Source organism: Cupressus sempervirens, chromosome 4, assembly GCF_028749045.1.
Source record: "Cupressus sempervirens isolate cs-2001-9-10 chromosome 4, ASM2874904v1, whole genome shotgun sequence".
Lineage (NCBI taxonomy): Eukaryota > Viridiplantae > Streptophyta > Pinopsida > Cupressales > Cupressaceae > Cupressus > Cupressus sempervirens.
Genome location: NC_143121.1, coordinates 231,947,476 through 231,966,542, shown reverse-complemented (window position 1 = coordinate 231,966,542; position 19,067 = coordinate 231,947,476). Strand labels below are relative to the sequence as shown.

The window sequence follows — 19,067 nt, the reverse complement described above, 5'->3', positions numbered from 1 at the left end:
AAACACTGATTATACTTGATGCGGATCATGTGTTTTTTTAAGGCTGCGATTATAATGTGTAGCGGCATCTATTGATGATAGGGCATGACCCTATGTGGCTTAAGACACAAAGAGTCATGCCCCTACATGGGATATGACTCTTCACTTACATATCTAATAGGAGAAGATTGCCACCCTTGGACCATACAATAACTTTCAATCAGTACCACCACATTGGCAGCAATTTTTGATTGGACAAGTTTGTTTTATATATATTAAAATCAGATCAGAATATACTTACTGTTACAGCAGTCAGTATATATATAAATCTACAAGAACAGTATACACAAGTTTGTGAATATAGTTATAAGGGGCATATATAATTTTTTTAAAAGGTATTATATTTGATCTTACTTCCTTAATGTGGTATTAGAGCCAGGTTATATGTAATGCCAAGAGCATATACAACCTCAGAAAATCTAAAAACATTGTCAAAATGAGTTTTTCAATTCATTAGCGATCATGGGGAGCGGAGTTAGATTTGAAGATAGACTTGGGGGTGCTGCAAATTTTGTCTCATGGAAACTTAGATTAATGATGAATCTTAGAGGACAAGAATTAGATTCCTATGTAGAAGATGTTGTACCAATACCAAATGATGAGACTGAGAAGACTGAATGGAAAAAGAATAAGAATAAAGCCATGAAGATCCAAGTAGACTCAGTTAAGGATCACATAGTCTGTCATATCAAAATTAGACACTGCTCATGCCATGTTTACTTTTTTAGAGAACATGTATGAGATAAACAATACTAGTCGAGCCATTGCACTAAAGCAACAACTACATCATATAAAAATGAACAAAGGCGAAACTATTACATCTTATTTTATAAGGATAACTGAATTGAGAGATCAATTATCTATAGTTGGATAGATAATTGACAATAAAGAATTACCAATGTTGGTCCTAAATGGACTTCCCATATCCCGACAATCATTCATACAAGGGATAAGTGCCCAATCCAAACTTCCAAAGTTTAATCGATTGAAAACTGATTGTATTCAAGAAGAGTCAAGATTGATCACTAGAGGAATCATTATGAATAAAATTCGTGAAGAGATTCAAGTTCTAAATACAAATTCTCATAAGAAAGGAAAGAAAGGAAACTTCAAACAAAAGAGGGGAAAAGACAATAATAAATGTTCATTTAAAAAGAAGAGGGTCATGTCTAAAGTGCAGTGCTATAGATGTGATAAGTTTGATTATCTCACGGTAAAATGTCCTGAAAGAGTCGAGAACCAAGCCTCTATAGTAGAAGTCATGGATACAGAAAAAATGGTTTTCTATTCAGCATTATCAAGTGAATTAATGACTAGTAGAGATACTTGGGTCATAGGTAGAGGAGCATCTTGTCATATTACTAGATTCAAAGAACACCTAGATAGTCTTGATGAAAATTCAGATGAAGAAGTCACTATTTGAATTAACTTCACACACCCTTTGAAAGGAATTGGGACCTGCACAATTCATTTAAAATCTAGAGTTTCCCTACAACAAAGTAGATTACTATTTGTACCAAGAATCAAGAGAAATCTAGTATCCATCTTAGCCCTAGAAGACAAAGGGTATCGTATCACATTCTTGGATGGAAAAGTTCTCACTTGGCCTAAGAACTCTAACATCAAGAATGCATATACAATAGGAGTTTGTGATGGAACCCTTTGAAAGGAACTAGGACCTGCACAATTCATTTAAAATTCAGAGTTTCCCTACAACTAACTAGAGTACTATTTATACCAGGAATCAAGAAAAATCTAGTATCCATCTTTAGCCCTAGAAGACAAAGGGTATCGTATCACATTCTTGGATGGGAAAGCTCTCACTTGGCCTAAGAACATCAAGAATGCATATACAATAGGAGTTCGTGATGGATGTTTGTACAAATTGTGTAATGTTCAAAATCAAGCTCCGACTCAAGACTTTTTCCACTATAAATGAAATTAGGCATAGAAGATTAGGACATCTTAAATTAAAACTTGAACATGATGGAATATGTAGGGTTATGCATTAGGGAAGAATTGAAAAGGGACTTTTCATTGTAGTGAACACAAATCTAAAAATGTACTTGAACTCATTCGCACTGATTTATGTGGACCAATGACAGTTCCCTCCTTAGAAGGGTCTTTGTACCATGTTATTTTTGTTGATGACTACTCTAGGAAGACTTGGATTTATTTTCTATAACTTAAAGAATTAAATGAAGTATTAGAAAAATTTAGAGAATTTAAAGCCTTAGTTGAAAATATGACTGGGCAAAGAATTTAAACTCTAAGGTTGGAGAATGGGGGAGAGTGTATCTCCAAAGATTTTAAAGAATTTTGTAATACTGTTGGGATTAAGAGGGAGTACAGTGTCCCATATAATCCTCAACAAAATGGAGTATTAGAAAGGAAGAACAAAACCATTATAGATGTTGCTAAGGCTATGATGTATGATTAGAATCTTCATACCTTATTTTGGCAGAAGCATCCAACATTGTCGTCTACATTCAAAACAAATGTCCTCACTCTAGTCTTGACAACGTAACTCCCGAAGCCTTTACTAGAAAAAATTCCCGACTTGAATCACTTAAGAATATTTGGTTGCCCAGTGTATATTCACATTCCTAAGGAGAAAAGATCAAAAGTAGACCCATCAAGAAAGAAGGGGATATTTGTGGGATATAGTGAACCATCCAAGCTTGCAGGATATATGTTCCTAGTCAGAAAATGATTGAACTAAGTAGCGATGTAACTTTTGAAGACGACATAGCATTCAAAACATCTAAAAACAATAGTGAAACAAATGATGAGTCTCCTCAAGAAATAGAAGAGGATTCAAACGCTAATTTTTAGAGGGAGACAATTGTAGAAAATTATGAAACTGTGAACTCTACTCCTAAACCCCCTGAACTTGCTAATAATAGAAAAAGACCACTCTGGGTAAGGGAAGTTCTTGAAGAAGCAAAAAGTTATGCTGCACTAAGGGCACATTTAGAGAAAGAAAGAAGCCTAGAGGTCACTCAAATTATCTCGCTCTTAAGAATGAACTTATTAAGTTTGAACATTCAAATACTAAAGAAGCACCAAAACACTAAGTTTGGAAAGATGTCATGGTTGAAGGGTATCAATCCATTCTAAAGAATGATGTTTGGGACATTGTACCTAGGCCTAAAGAGAAATCAGTTGTCTCATCTAGATGGCTATTTAAAATCAAACTAGCAGTAAATGAAAATAGTGAAAAATGCAAAGCAAGATTTGTTGCCAGAGGTTTCTCTTAGACATCTAGAATAGATTACAAAGAAACATTTTCCCTAATGGCTAGATACACCTCTGTAAGGACCATAATAGCTATCGCCGCCTCAAAAGGATGGAAAATACATCAGATGGATGTAAAGACTGCTTTCTTGAATGGTATTATAGAAGAAGTATATCTAGAGAAACCTGAAGGGTTTATTATTTATCATAGCACCTCTCATGTTTGCAGATTGAAGAAAGCTCACTATGGCCTCAAACAAGCTTCTAGAGCCTAGTATGAAAGGATAAATAGTTATCTCACCAATTTGATATTCTCCAAAAAAAGGCGAATCCTAATCTCTACTTCAAGGTAACAATGGTGATACGCTTATCCTAGTTCTTTATGTTGATGTTTTACTAATCACAGGTGAGGATCATCTCATTATGAAATGCAAACAAGACCTTGCCTGTAAATTTGATATGAAGGACTTGGGTTTCCTACATTACTTACGAGGACTAGAGGTATGGCAAAAAGAGAATCGTATCATTCTAAATCAAGGAAAATACATTATTGACATCCTTAACAAATTTGGAATGATGGGCTGCAAACCTACATCTATACCCATGGAAACAAATCTACATAAGTTAAAAGATGCAATCTCTGAGTTAGAATTTGCAGATCCTACTCTCTCTTGTTGGATAATTGGGTCCTTAATGTATTTGGTGAATACTAGGCCAAACATTTGTTATGCTACAAATACTCTTAGTTAGTTCATGTGTGAACCCAGAAAAACACATCTTGTAGCAGCAAAACATATTATGAGGAATCTGCATGGAACCATTGCACTTGGATTAAAATATGATAAATGTTGATATATGTCTATATGGATATTCAGACTCAGATTGCGCTGGCAGTGTTGTTGATCGTAAAAGCACCTCGGTTCTGCCATGAAATCTTGGTTCAATAGAAAGCAATCTTTAGTTGCACAAAGTTCTATGAAAGCCGAGTACATTGCATCATGCATGGGAGCTCGAGAAACAGGTTGGTTGAGAAAATTACTAGTGGGATTATTTGGACAATCTATGAACCCCACTATTATACACTGCGATAATTAGAGTTATATGAAACTCTTATTTGACGTAGTATTTTACAACAGATCAAAACACATTGAGATCCCCTACCATTATATCAAAGGTATGGTGGAAAGAAATGTCATACAATTGAGATATATTAGCACAAATGCTGACATTCTTACCAAACCCCTCTCAACTTAAAAGTGGATCACTTCATAGTTAAACTTGGTATGATAAAAATGTAATTATATTTTCTGAGGTTGAGTCACGGTTACGCTTTCTTTTAATTAAAAGATATATGTGTATATTCTTTTTATCATGTGAGTTATTGCATTGTGTAGAAGACATCATGAAAGGTGATGACCTTCATTTGATGTTTTATGATGGTTACAATTGTAAGGTGACAATTTTAACAATAGTTTAACCTGCTATCATGATGGATGTCATTTGGTTGATGTTTATGGAGATCATGATAGTACATGTCTCTTATGTAAATTCTGAAGTTGCATTGATGAGATATGACATGGTGTACTATGAGACTTAGCATTGTAGACACCATGTGCAGATATTTTCATGGTGGGCATCATGAGACTTCTTGCCAGTGCACATACGAAAGAAAATATAAGTATGGTGAATATCTAATGGTTGATATTCATAGTTGTACCATACTTTTGATGATAGGCTAAGGTAACATTTAAATGATGAGTCTATGTTATTAGTCTCACCATTTGCAGAATATCATATTGAGATGATAATTCTTTCAATCTGATTGAGAGTACTTTGTGTTGATCTAACATACAATCCTCCCTAGCTGAGAGGGAATTTAAAATGTTATAGATTCGGTCAAATTGATTTGATCATAAATTGTGTTAAGCAATTATCATGATTACTAAGTTGTTCATCATTGTCCTAACTAATAATCATTAGATAATATTATACATACATACATACATATAGATAGATAGATTGATAGATATTCACTGATTATAAATTTATAATGTCTAGCAGCATCTATTGATGACTGCACATGTCCCATATAGGGACACAACCCTGCGTGGTTTAAGCCACATACAGTCAATGCACCTGCATGGGACACAACTCTCCACTTACACATTTAATAGGAGAAGATCGCTGCCCTCAGAACATACAATAACTTACAATCAGTACCATTACATTGGCAGCGATTTTGGATTGAACAAGTCTGTTTTATATATATTGAAATCTGATCAGAATATACTTACTGTTATAACAGTCAGTATACATATATAAATCTGCAAGAAAAGTCCGCACAAGTTTGTGAATTCAGTTATAAGGGACATATAAATAAAAATTTATAAGGTATTATATTTGATCTTACTTAACACTATGTTGGGTTTATAGTTTTTCCTCAATAATTATTTGGTGGGTTTATAGTTTTTTCTTTGTAAATTATTTGATGGGTTTTCATAATTGTTTCCTTGGAAACATTTTTGATGAGTTAAAATAATTATTTCCTCAAAAATTTTCTGTTGGATTTTTACTGTTTTCCCTCAAAAATAGACTTTTGTATTTAGTCATTTGTGTCTCGGATTCTGTTAGGTTTTGATTGATTTTTCACCTTAAAAATCATGCTCGGATTCCGTTCGGTTTTGATTGATTTTTCACCTTAAAAATCATGCTGGGCTTTGATCAAGTTCTCACATCAAAAATCGTGTTGGGTTTTTGTTGACTTTTCTCCTTAAAAACGATGCTTTTTAAACTTAAAATCATAGTATCTTGCAATTTGTTTTGGGGCATCTTGCTCATTTGCAAAGTTTGGAGGATTTGTCGATTTTTCCTTAGAATTGTGGTAGTTGTTCTTGGTATGTCTTTGGCTACATGGAAGGGCACATTTGTTATCCAACATTAGGTTGGAATTTTGTGATGATTTCTGATCAGAATATTTGTTGATTCTAGGAGGGTTAGAGGCAAACTCATCTTAGTGGTAGAGTCAGTGGCAAACGCTTGTCTCTTTTTGCAAAGCTTTCTGAAAAAGGTGACACCCTTCTTTGTTTCTTTTTTGGACGGCTTCTTGGTCATTAACATTTTATATCTTGGGAGGGTCTCAACAACGACAAAATGTTTTGAAGAATTTGTGACCAAAAGTCAACAGTTAGACAATGACTGTTAAGGGAGGGTATTAGAAGATTATAATGTTTCTTTAATGGTCATCTTAGTTAGTCTTCAGTTTATTAGGTAGTTTCTATTATTATTTTTAGTTTACAATTGCTTATTTTAGAAACATCATCCTTGTAAATCTATATAATGAGCTTTTGTCTCCTCTGTTTAATACAACATTGGTTTACCATAATAGATGTCAAGGCATTCAGAAGGGAACACGACTTGAGTTGAGCCATCTCTAGGTTCTGAAAATTACTTGCCGTATCATATTATAGCATTCTGAGTTGTGGTAGTATAATGGCTAGCTGTGATGATGGATTGTAGTGTATTTGTAATATCATCTTGCATCTATTTGAGTTAGTAGAAGTGATTTGGAAGTATGATCCAAAAGTGAATGAGGTAAGTTACCTAGGTAATGAGCTTGTTGCAGCAACCTATTATGACCCATTCAAGATTGAGAGTTTTGATATGTAGTTTGAAAGGAGAATATGCCTAAACACGTTTCATCATATTTCAAAGTTCTGGGAGTGTATGATTAGCTGATAGAAAGATTGAAGTGACAAAAGGGTAACTAGCTAGTCATTACATGGGTTGCTATTTTGGTTTGATGTGACAGAGGCCTGTAGCATGTGCTTATTAGAGGTAGCATATGGATGGCTATTGGGGACTAATAGGGCTACATTGGGGACCATATATTGTTTTCCTTCTTCTAGAGTAGTGTGTGGGCTATTTGACTTGGCTTATTACATGTTTGATTGATGATAATGTTGGTGGCCAACTTCTGGATGTATTAATCCTATTCTAGGTCGAGATATGAATGTAATTGTAATTGTAGAACATATGTATATTTATCTAGGATTTGTTGTGGAATTTTGGAAAGCTACAAAATGTACATGAATTAATTATCGGGTATGTGTCAATGATTTCAAAGTCAGATTTATGCAGTGTGAGTTGATTCCAATCATTGTGTGGCTTCATCAGAAGATCATTCGTAGTGTGGAAGAATTTTTGAAGGCTGATTAGATCAAGCACAAATTGAGTTATCCAATTTGAAGGTCCACAATCTATATCTTTGTTTATTGTTGAGATTGAAGTCATAGTTGTTGAGTTGGTGCTCAGAGCTATTGTGAGATTCTCACACCATCCCCCCAAAATTTTGGGGACCCCTTTTTTCTGGACCGCCTTAGCGAATTTTTTTTGGAGTTGTCCAAAAAGTTTTTAATTTGGAAATTTTACGCTTTGGATGCCTTCGGGCCAAGAGGGATGTGGTTGGATTTCTTTCTTCACCCGGTCTTAACTTGATTTTTCGAAGCATGTGATTTTATCCTTAGGCTGAGCAAATTTTAGAGGCAACATTTTTGATGGTTAGAACAATACCCGACAGGATAAATTTACAAATTTTTTGACTTAGACGAATTTTGAAAATTGGATGTAATTGTATAAACTTGAGCATTTTCAAAATGATTTTTTTTAGATTTAATTGTTCAAGCATTCAATATCCCCTAGTACAAAAGCATGACAGTGGTAATGATGGATCAGGTGGCTAAGTTATTTCAGGATAATCAGGAGGCTTATTTCATTCATCTAAAGAAGGATTGGCTACACGAAGGCAAGAAGGGAGTTACCAGATCATCAAGGCTTACCGCATCAGATTTCAAATCAGAGTATGGTGATCTCATTGTGCTTCTCAGCCGGATCATGGGCCTAGCTCAAGGTATGTAATTCGAAAATTGGATGTACTTCTTTATTGATGAAATTGAAAAAGGAAAAAGAAGGTTTGATTGGGCTAGGATCATAAGCGAGAATCTAGAATTGCAACTTAGGACCATACAAAATCAAAAGCAATTCTATATAGCATCCTATTTGTTCTATTTGAGTGCAATTGTACGAAATTCGAGACTTAAGGCCTTGGGAGTAATTGGCAATGGGCCAGGGCAATGTTTGGTGCATGAATGCTATCCACAGCTTCATTTGTACAACAACAAAGACTATAAGATGTTTTGTGACGCTTTTGCCATGAAAACGGTAAGGATATTATGAGGGACACCTACTAAGAGGCTCTCATCAAAAGTAGAAGCAAAAGTCAAGAAGTATGGGAGTTGGTTCATCCAATTTCCACAATTCACTTATATTAGAGTAGTAGGTAGTACAATATGTCCCAAGAGACTTCCAAGGTACCCACCCGACAAGGTAGTTTTGATGGAATTGGTTAGGCAACTTGAGCATTATGACAAAATGTTGAAACTTAAAGGTGAGACAAGGATTACTTTCTCATTTGGAATTGGCAATGATAGTTGCCCCAATCTTGTTGCCTTTGCAGCTCCAGAGAAAGAATTAGAATGGTATCATCTAGCATGGTATAGAGCAAGGCAAGGATTTGATCCTAATGGTCTTATCAAGGCATCTCATGGAAATTCATTGAAACATGTTCCTACTATAGAGGATTTATGGGCCAATGCACAAGATGACTTTCATGTGAGAAAGCTAGCTTTCTCAAGATTGTCAGTGAACATGATGAGGTCAATAAGATGGAGAGGCCTTGATATTCCCGATCAACTGAAAGATGATGAAAATGTGTTGAGAGAAGATTATGATACAGTGGATGGAACGAAGTTGAGCCCAGTGGATTGGGATGATCACCGAGATCCTTCCTTGGAAGCATTTACAAGGACAGTTGATCTGCACACCAAGTCGTGGTACAATGGGAAGTTAACGAAATTGCAAAGTTAGAGGATACACCTTACTTATGAGAAGATGAAACCAAAGGAAGGTCCAACAGAATCAGTCGAATAGAAAGGTGAGGGCAGTAGCCAGCAGCAAAGAACAGGAAGAGAAGTTTGGAGGTTGAGAAAAGTAAAGAACATTAGGAACCTCCAGCAAAGAAATGGAATGCAACACCGTCAAGAGAGAGCATAATTGAGGCCAAATGCCAAGAAGATAATATGAGTGGACAAGGGACCGCGGTAGAGGTGAGCTCTAATTCAAAATCAATTGGTTACAGTGATAGCACCAAGTACTCTCCTCTCTTAGAGAATCAACATGGAGAAGATGTGACAGTCACTAGTGAAGAAGAGGATTGACCAATTGATATTTGAGGAAATGAGCCAGGCGCCGGAGGCCATTGGTGAGCTTTGCTAGTTGAACCGAATCCAGATTTGGGGAGATGCATTGCACCACTATGGTTAAGGCAAATGCTTATGCCAAGAGGCGAGGTAGTGACTATCCGAACAGTCGAAGACATCCAAGGATTAGTAGAGAAAGGTGATAGCGAGAACCAGAAACAAATTGTAGAAACGGTGGCAAAGGTTATTAGGAGCAATAATGATGGTTACCGAAAAGTTCAGATTGCTATACCAACGGTTAACAAGGCATTGGATGAGATTGCAACTCAGGAATATGAGATAGTAGAGCATAACTTGGGAAGAAACATGGATGACATGGAATGTGAGGAGATCTAGGAGGGCATAGTTTCAATTAGAGAAAGTTTGAGGAAGGGAAACGAAAGGATTGTAAAGTTGGAGGTCGAAAACAAGTATTGGAGAGATTGCCAGCCTATCCAATAGTTGCACCAGGCAGCCCTTCCTTGAGACAACGGGAGCAACATGGAAGAGATATCGGCTCAGCTACGTGAAGTCAAGGATTGGATCCATGGTACAATCCAAGATGGGCGAAATTTCTTGCCTTCCTTTGTCTCGACATTTAGGTCATTACTGGCTATTAGAGATAAATTCAAAACATTTGAAGGTGAATGGAAGGATTTCCTTCCAGTCAAGGATTTAGCTATTCCCAGACTATAGGCATTCATTGAGCTACTAGAGAAATATTTGGAAAGGGCCAAGTTGGTTGATGAAGGAGGATTGAGTACAGTGGAGTTTTGGTTTGTTGCCTTAACTACTAGATTGAGAATACTTGAAGAGGTACAGAACGAGATTGCACAACATAGCCTAGCCGTTGACACTTCCATTTCAACCATGATGAGCGGTGTTGGGGCTGCACTTGATTTTGAAGATATCAGAGAGGAGAACATCAATGAGACAGAATTTGGATCGAGGTTGGATGAGTTGGGGAAGGTTGCCATCAAGAAGAAACATTTGGGCACCCTTGCCTTCCTCAATGCCTTTATCAGATATGCAAAAGAGTACAAGAAGGACCATGAGAAGACACTGCAAGCAGCAAGCAACATGATGAATTCAGTTGGGCTCAAGTTGAAACACACACCTTGTCCTCCCATGAAGGAAGTCAACGACAAGCTAGCCAAGTTAATTATTTTGGCTAAAAAGATGAAAGAAAAGGGTAGAACTATATTAGATCATTTAATGTAAGCCCAATTGGCAATTTCTCTTTCTTCTTGGATAGGACAAGTGTCTAGTTCTGATTGGCTACCATTTCAGTGCCTTCTCATTGGTTGCCACTTTTCCTTTTTTTCATTGGTCCATTGATGAGGTGGTGTCTTCTCATTGGCCGATGGGGTGGCAAACCTAATTAAGGTTTCTAAGATCCAATCTAGATTGTTGATTTTGCCTCTTTATCCCTACCGTCGGTTGTAAATTTTGGCCTCTATATAAGGCCATTTGCTCTCATTTGTAAAGGGTCGAATAAAATTGTTGCTAAGATAATGCCAAAATCGCTTTTCTTTCTCATTGTTGTGACTTGCATGGTGATTAAGAACTTTTGGTATTGTTGCATGGTTTCTACTTCCAATAGTTAGAATAAGATTTTTTTGAAGTGGTTAAAATAAATTTCATTTCAAGTTGTTGAGTAGAGAGAAAAGTAAATGGATAGTTGCATGGTAGTATTAGTGGATGTTTGATAGGGATCTATAACTAGGCCACTAGCATCTTAGCGGTTTGTTGGGAAGCCTTGTGTGGTAAACTAGTTCTTTTCCTTTGAATCATTGCATCTATGGAGGTGGAGCCACCGGTTAGCTTTCATTAGATTCAATCCCCATCCATTTGCTAACCCTTCCATTCATAGGAGTAGGAGTACAATAGCAAGTAGTATAGTATTTGGAGTTTCGAAGAAGAAGGTTAGGAAGGCATAAAGTCATTAGAACACTCACCCTCCACCACCATCACCATCTCCATCAACATCATTTGGAACTCATACAAAGCCATCGTCACCATCAATCATCCCACCAAAAGTCCAAGTTGTCCTTAAACAAATAGTTTAAGGCTGCCTACGTGATTACCAACAAATCACATCAATATATTGAGTTAGTATCCACAGGTGTAAGGAACATTGGAGTTTTGCTTATGTCCGCATGAGTAGTAACTTTTCAAGAGAGGAATTGAGGATTTGATATTCCATATCAGGTGTTCAATTGCTATATGTTATGTAGTGGTACAAAACTGACATCAACAAGATCTAGGTGTAGGGCATTGGTGTCTCCAGTAGTTTGGTGCCTACAAATACAATAAAGGATTGGTGTATCTGGTATGTTGGTGCTTGCTTCATAGTATAAGTGACTCTTTATTTTGTGAGGTTGAATTTGAAGAGTAGATCCAAGCAGGTATTCTCACTATGGCTTTTCCCATCCTAGGATTTGATGTATGTTAAGTGTTCAATGAATGTGTGTTTTGTGTATTGTTTAATTTCTACAACATTAAGGAGGTAGAATTGCTGCTTTAATGTTTTGAGGTTACTTCATGAAGAAGTTATTAGTGGTCATTAATGTTCAATCAAGTTGAAATTGGGTTATACTGATTTACAAAATATTGTTTTCCTTCCTCCCCACCTCTCCCCCTTGCCCTCCCCCATCTCCCCTCAATATATCGTGTGCTCTTCACAACAACTTCATGTTGCTGCCTACTAGTGAATCCTAAGTTTTTTTAAGATTCAAAGTTTGTCGTCTCTTGTTCATTTAGAGTAGGTGAGGAGGTTATGGATGGCTTCAATGCATGTGTGGTGAGGATAGTTACCAATGAAAACTTGAAATCTTTATAGACGTCATATTCTATGAGTTGTAAATTTATAAAGATATGGAGGGGAGATTGGTTTCATTACTTTGATGCATTTGAAGGAGAACCACTCTATGGCCAGCTTAAAAAAATGTTTAATTTTAGTTTATTTCAAGATTACTTAAATCCTTACAAAGTTATAAATATTGTCCTTGCAAATTTGTGCCGAGAAGATTTTGGTGCAATGCCTAATCTTAACTTGCCACCAATGTTGAAGAGTTTTGAGGCTATTTGGTGATGCAAAATCAGACAAAGAAGTGCAAGATGTTGACTCAATAATACTTGAATGACCTTGTCTTTGTGCAGTACAAGCTTCAAGTGCATGTAAAGAAGGTAGAGGAGTGTGGTTGACCTTGATAACATCAATCCATATTTACATTGGGTTGTTGATGATGTGGATCCCATGTTAAATGTTGATGAGATAGCTCATTTGGAGAGGGAGGCAGCAAAATGGGCAGCAACATGCGGAGGCAAAAGATGACCCTTTAGTGGTGGGTTCATCAGAGTCACATCATGATCATATGCTTGAAGCTCCTATGGAGGATGATATCATTACTGGACAAGAAGCTGCAGCATTTCCATCTAGTTTGAGGACACCTAGCTAGCCATTTAGGAAGTTTATTCATAGAAGGAATTCATAGATTATGAACATTGAAATTATGCTTCGTAATTTTCATTTTAAAGCTTGAAGATGATGTTAAACTATTTTTTTGATTTCTGATGTGTTTTGAACTCTAATTTTGATCTATATGTGAAGGAAATGAATAACGCGTTCTCTAATTTTACTAATGTACACAATTTTGACAATCATTTTTACAAATTTGTGTATTTTTGAGTGTTTGAAAAATTCGCCAATTTCAAATTTTGTCCCATTTTTTTTCTGAGTGATTTTTTGAATTTTGATATTGGTCGATAGTGTTATAGGGTGGTATTTATATTGTGGACTGTTTCTTGTTTTCTGGCTTTTGATATTTTAGTTTTCTCCAGTTATAATCACAAGTGGATGTCATCTAACTTCAATTGCTTCATCATTCACTATATTAGAGTATGAGTTGTATCGGTATTGGTCCCTTATCACACAGGTCCAATTTCTTGTAGCCATTTGTCTGTGTTTTAGCTTGCCAAGTCATTAGAAATCTGGATGGAAACATTTTTTACTTCCTTGCAATGGTACTAATTATTTGCTTTCCGTGCAGATTACAAATGATAAATGTCAATACATCAGAGCTGCATTGAAAGATGTGTTAAAGAAAAATACCCCCATTTTTCTTAGCAAAATGGTCCCATGCTACTTTTTTAGAATGGAATGCCAGTTTTCAAAGGTACCTTTGAATACAGTTCAGAATAAGGTTGTATTGTGCGTTACAGGCATTGGTTGTCCAGAGTCACTTTCTTTGGGCATGCAAAAGGTAAAAATATTTAATGTATGTTTTTGATTTATGCTTTTGTGCTTGACAGTGGGACAACAGTAGAATACACAAGTACCTTCCTTTCTTTTTCTACCATTTATTGAACACAGAACAATACAAGTTAATTGCGTTCAGTCTATTTTTGTATGCATACATTGTTATAAGTGCGGACTTTACTCCAAAAACCTTTAAAAATGTTAATAATGTGGATCAGCCATCATTGGCAAAACAGATACTAATAATAGCTGCATTTTGGAAAAGTAGATTAACATATCTAGCATGTTATATCATGGACCAGCAGAAAAATGTTGCCATTTAAAATTTGCATTCCATATATTTACAATTTTCAAGGTGATCTTTTTCATAGGAAACTCTTTGCTGGATTCAATTTTTTTTCATATGGAGAATTTCGATTTCAAATTCTGTAGCTATTGGGTGATAGCAATTTTTATTATCATTGCTGAACTTCTCTAGTCCTTGAGGAAGGAAGATCCTTACATGAGAAAGCTTCCTCTTATCATGTCTAAATAAAACCAAACACAATTCATAATAATAAGGGGGTTGATGAATTTATTTACTTGCCTTCTTGGTAAGTGCTTCCCCATGGAGACACTTGGGTTGAGGTCTTAATATGGTGGCTCTGCAGGAGGATTTGTGCATGTTTACTGTAAAATAGAACAAAAGTTTCTGAAGTCCATGATGTAAAAAGGGAAAATAGGGACGGATCATAAAAATTCTTGAGAATTATAGTTGAATGGTTATTATTTTATATCTAGTCTATATGATTTTTCTTTATTTAATGCAATGATGAAGGGATAACTGTCATCAAAGATTCACCTGACATGCATTGTCAACAGTTGAACTTAACCTCTGCTAGTATTGTTAGTGAAAGCCGCAACTATTTTGGGGCATAGTTTGACGGAAAGCTATTGGATTCTTATGTGAGTAACATGCAAGGCAACATTTCATGAGAGACCCTCATCTCTCAACTTAGAGGAGATATATTTACTTTTAAGATTAAATTCAAATGTTTTCACCAAGATATTGAGTCATCACCTCTTGATTCTGGGGCTCAGATATATGTTTGGGTCTATTTAGGGATAAAATTTTCTTGTCACTGTTGTTTTACTGATTTAATATGATTAATTTCTCACGATTAAATTTCATTGCAAACTTTGTCATCGTTACAGGAACTTAGATGCTATGAGCCTTGGGGCAGTGGCTTTGACTTGGTTGCTGGTGCATATCTGAAAGCATTTTTTTCTTAGATTAATAATTTTCTTTTGATAAACTTTATTCATGCAGTTATATAGCTCTCTTCAAATTGTAGTTTTATCAGACCTTATTTTCTGTTAACAGTAAAAAAAAAAAATCTTTGTTACATTGAAATTTTGGTGTGCTGTTTAATTTTATCACCGAGGACAAATCCTGCCCATGTATTAACAGTTAACTATTTCATCAAGCTATGTTGTTTGTTCACTTTGTTTCTTCCACTTTCTGTTTGCTTCCCAACATTTAGATTGGATCACTTCTTTTATTGTTATCTCTTATCCATTGAAGGCCTTTTTATCTTTACAATCTGCTTTTGGTCCACTGGCTGATTGTCCTCAAATTCGGTAGTTGATTATAGATATTGTACTGATTCTGTTCCTTACCTAAATTGTTGTTTTTTAACAAATTTATCAAATTGATGTCCTCTTTTCTATAGCCTATTTTAGATGCTACATCTTAGCCAAACATGAACCTTTTGAGCATTTTGGAAGACTATTTAGTTACCTGTGACATGATACTTTTTAAATTTCTTAGTGGGACAAGGGTCCTTAATGTGTTTTGCCTGATCTGCTGATCAACAGATGAGGAATTCATTTGTCCTTTTTTTCTAAGATACATATTTCAGTTTTTATGGGGGTTTGGTTACAGGTTTCAAATTGACAGTGAGCATTAGAACGAAGTTGATGATAACTGAGTATGAGATGATTGCTTTTCTGAAAGTTAAATGTAAATGGTATTGGATTTTATTTTTAAATCTCAATTTTCAGTAGTCTAAATCACACAAGAACATAAGAATAGAAGACATTTGTTTAATCATTTTGAGAAACAGCACAGTGGAACCTTCAAGAGCTGACTTGGTCATACTGAAAAGTTGTTCTATTAGGATCATATTCACGTCATGCATTCGAGCACAATGTATTTTGACTTTATATCCAATTTCTAGCTCACTGTTAGCTCAGATTGTAAAAGAAAGTCATGATAAGATGGTTAGGTGGTTGGCTGTAATTATGATAATAATCATGAGTTGGATCAAAGAGCAAGTTTTGATTCTGAACATTTATAATTTTTCATTTTAGGGCCAAGACAATGAAGAATTCAGAGCCAATTCCAGTTTCTCAATACTGTGTGATAGTGTCTGATGCGTCAAGTTTTAAATTACAGCAGACACTAGAAATTTGAATGCTGTTATCTTTCAAACCCGTTTTGAATTTCTGAACTATACCTACCTTAACCCCCTTTTTGAATTTATCAAACAATGGTTGAAGCATATAGTATGATTCAGCTATCCCTCCACATTTGTTCGGTTCATAAACTAAAATGTTGTGAAAAGAGGACAAAAGACAACCAATTTTGGAACTCAAATGGCATTGGGGAAGTTGAATCTTGCATTCAAAAAAAGAGAGGTAATAAACATCTCACAAAGCTCACAACGTACAAGATACATTCAGTTTACCTATCTGTTCTTATTTTGAAGTCGTTCTCTCAAGATAAACAGGTATAAAATCTATGTGATATTGTGAGCTGTTGCCATGATACTTGCTGGGCACTGCATGAAATGGTTGAAACTTTTATTTTTACAATATTTTAAAAAGCTTTTACAAGTGTTTTTATAGTGGTTACCTAATTAATGCAATTGTATCTATAGTATATACTGCTAATTACCAATCGAGGAATTTTGTTTTGCAATTTGTTTCGCAATGTTTGTATGCCATTCCTCTTTTTATAAATCATTTAATAGATTTTCAAATAAATTATATTGTAATATGGAAATGATATAATTCATGATAGATTTTTACCAAGCACATTAATGAAAATGTTTAGATCATATGTTGAAGTAAATTTGCAATTTACTCATAGTTGAAGTAATAGTTCAAATTTTAGAAAGTGATAAAAGTAGACGCAGATTATCTATGCATGAAAAATTGGCCCAAGCTGAAGCCTGAAGGGACTCAGTTTTAAAAAAAGATAGCAACTTTTCTAATTTTGGCTACTGTTGAGAAATCGTTCTGATAGGTAATCTTTAACATCTACCTTCTTCTATAATTCTTTGTGGACCTCTCCCTACTTCCAATTATGGTGGTGTTGCCTATATCTTAAATGGCTGCACCATGTATGTGGGATCTGGGACATTATCAGAAATTGCTTTGCATTACCACTAAACTAGGACTCTGGACCTTAATTCAATTACTGTTAATGCAAGTCTCCTAATTAATAAAGAAAAAACAAAGAACTGGCTTGAAAATCGAATCCTTTAATGTTAAAGCTAATGCATACTTTTTTTAATGATTGCATCAAGAAAATGGGCACCGTGAATTTGATTTAGTGCTTTTTGTAGTTGGGTGCAGCACATGTTGACCGAGTGGACTTTTGCGACCATCACAACTTTCAAGATAAGGTGGCATGAGATATTTTGATGCAACCTTCTACTGTTTAATTTGAATAGACCATTATATGGTTTCATTTTGTTATTATGTGATGATGCAAACCTTATAGGAAGTAGAAAAGTAGTTTTACTGAATTATAATTCGTCTTCATACAGACTGTTATCACAATAAAATTCTTTGAGAGTATACAAATGTAATTTACAATAATTTTTAGATTTCATTTATTTTGAAAGCTTGTTTTGGTTGAATTATTTCAGGATTTGAAGATAGTACAAAACAAGCTTCAATGTTTGAAGAATGAATTTGGAAATAAAGCTATTATCGTTTTGACAGAAAAGGTATCTTTGTACATTTAGTATCATGTTAAGCAATACAATAATGCTCTAGGAATATTACAAAATTTAGTATTGCAAAAAGAGTGCGGAAATCTGGTTGCAATGCAATTGCCTTCAGAAACTATACACCATTATGATGAATTAATCTAATTTGCCAATTCTTTATTAGCTGAATATGAATTAGTGAAAAATTAGGAGAAAATTGAAATAATAAATTAAAGCTTTATTTGAATAGGTATGCTGAGCAATTCTTAGCAATAGTTGGTAGCCTAAAAATCTAATCTAAGACTTTTAGGTGTTTTGTATGGTTACATTTTGGAAATGAACAAGTTGAAGATCTCTTTGCAGAACAGAAGAGATTTTATTGATAACAATTTCTAATTATGTTCTTGCGTCTTATGTCAACAACTTCCATAGCTTTGTACATGTTCTATGTACAAACAAACAACATTGAAATGTTCAGAAGAGAAAGAAGAGTTCCATTGGTCTCCACTATTTGTGGGAAGGGCTAGTTCAAGTTTATATTCCCAACAGTTTAACCCATATCTAAGTACTTCTTGTGTATTGACATGAACAGGATTATGAAAGAAGTCACATAGTGTTTTCAAAGGTTGAGGCTCTGGACGTTCTTGTTCTACATTCAACTCTGACCATTTTGTGCTCAGGAAACTCAGAAAAAAGATTAAAAACAATGCTTCTAAACAAAGTGATCCAGCAATGATGGTTGTATACTAGATGTATTTTCAGTTTGAACCCATGAGTTATACTGGAACTTTCAATCATAGGATATCAATTAATGGAATGTAATTTCTGGCAGTTGAAAGGCTCACATCAGAAACTTTGATGTGACCAGTTGGCGCTGCCAACATTTCTATGTTGGTAGTCACACAACACGTCTTCCCATTGATTATGTAAAGATTGGTTTCTGTCAAGTTCATTATGTCATTTTTGGGTAAGACCTTTTTTTTACAACCCTCCTGTTGACATTTTTAGCACTTTTTATTGCAAATCAATTTTGTGGTGAATCTGTATATAATCTAGGAATGATTTTTCGGGGGCTTTGATGAGTGATATGTTCATCAGTAAATGATCATTGAGAAATGCTCGTTATTGAGTGTCCACTATATTGATAATGACTCTATGTATGGGGTAACCACTAACATGTTCTAAAATGAGTTCAGGATGAACACCTTGCCCTCTAGAAAAAAGAGGGGGAGATTACAAATTGATAGAGGATAAGTC

General features: G+C 35.1%; 1 protein-coding gene across 4 annotated transcripts in view; it reads left to right on the top strand.

Moving 5' to 3' along the window:
• The window catches only part of LPXK (tetraacyldisaccharide 4'-kinase family protein), a 97,127-nt gene extending 78,330 nt beyond the window's left edge, over positions 1-18,797 (top strand). For 2 of the 4 annotated variants that reach the window (XM_089824854.1, XM_089824855.1), the window contains 4 exons: positions 13,622-13,834; positions 17,442-17,501; positions 17,748-17,828; positions 18,403-18,797. In XM_089824854.1, the coding sequence (XP_089680980.1) occupies positions 13,622-13,834; positions 17,442-17,501; positions 17,748-17,828; positions 18,403-18,546 (498 nt within the window). In that variant the 3' untranslated portion in view covers positions 18,547-18,797. Of the gene's footprint in view, positions 1-13,621; positions 13,835-17,441; positions 17,502-17,747; positions 17,829-18,402 lie in introns of those variants that run through there. The other 2 variants (XM_089824856.1, XM_089824857.1) reach the window with 2 other exon arrangements.
• The last annotated feature ends 270 nt before the right edge of the window (positions 18,798-19,067 follow it).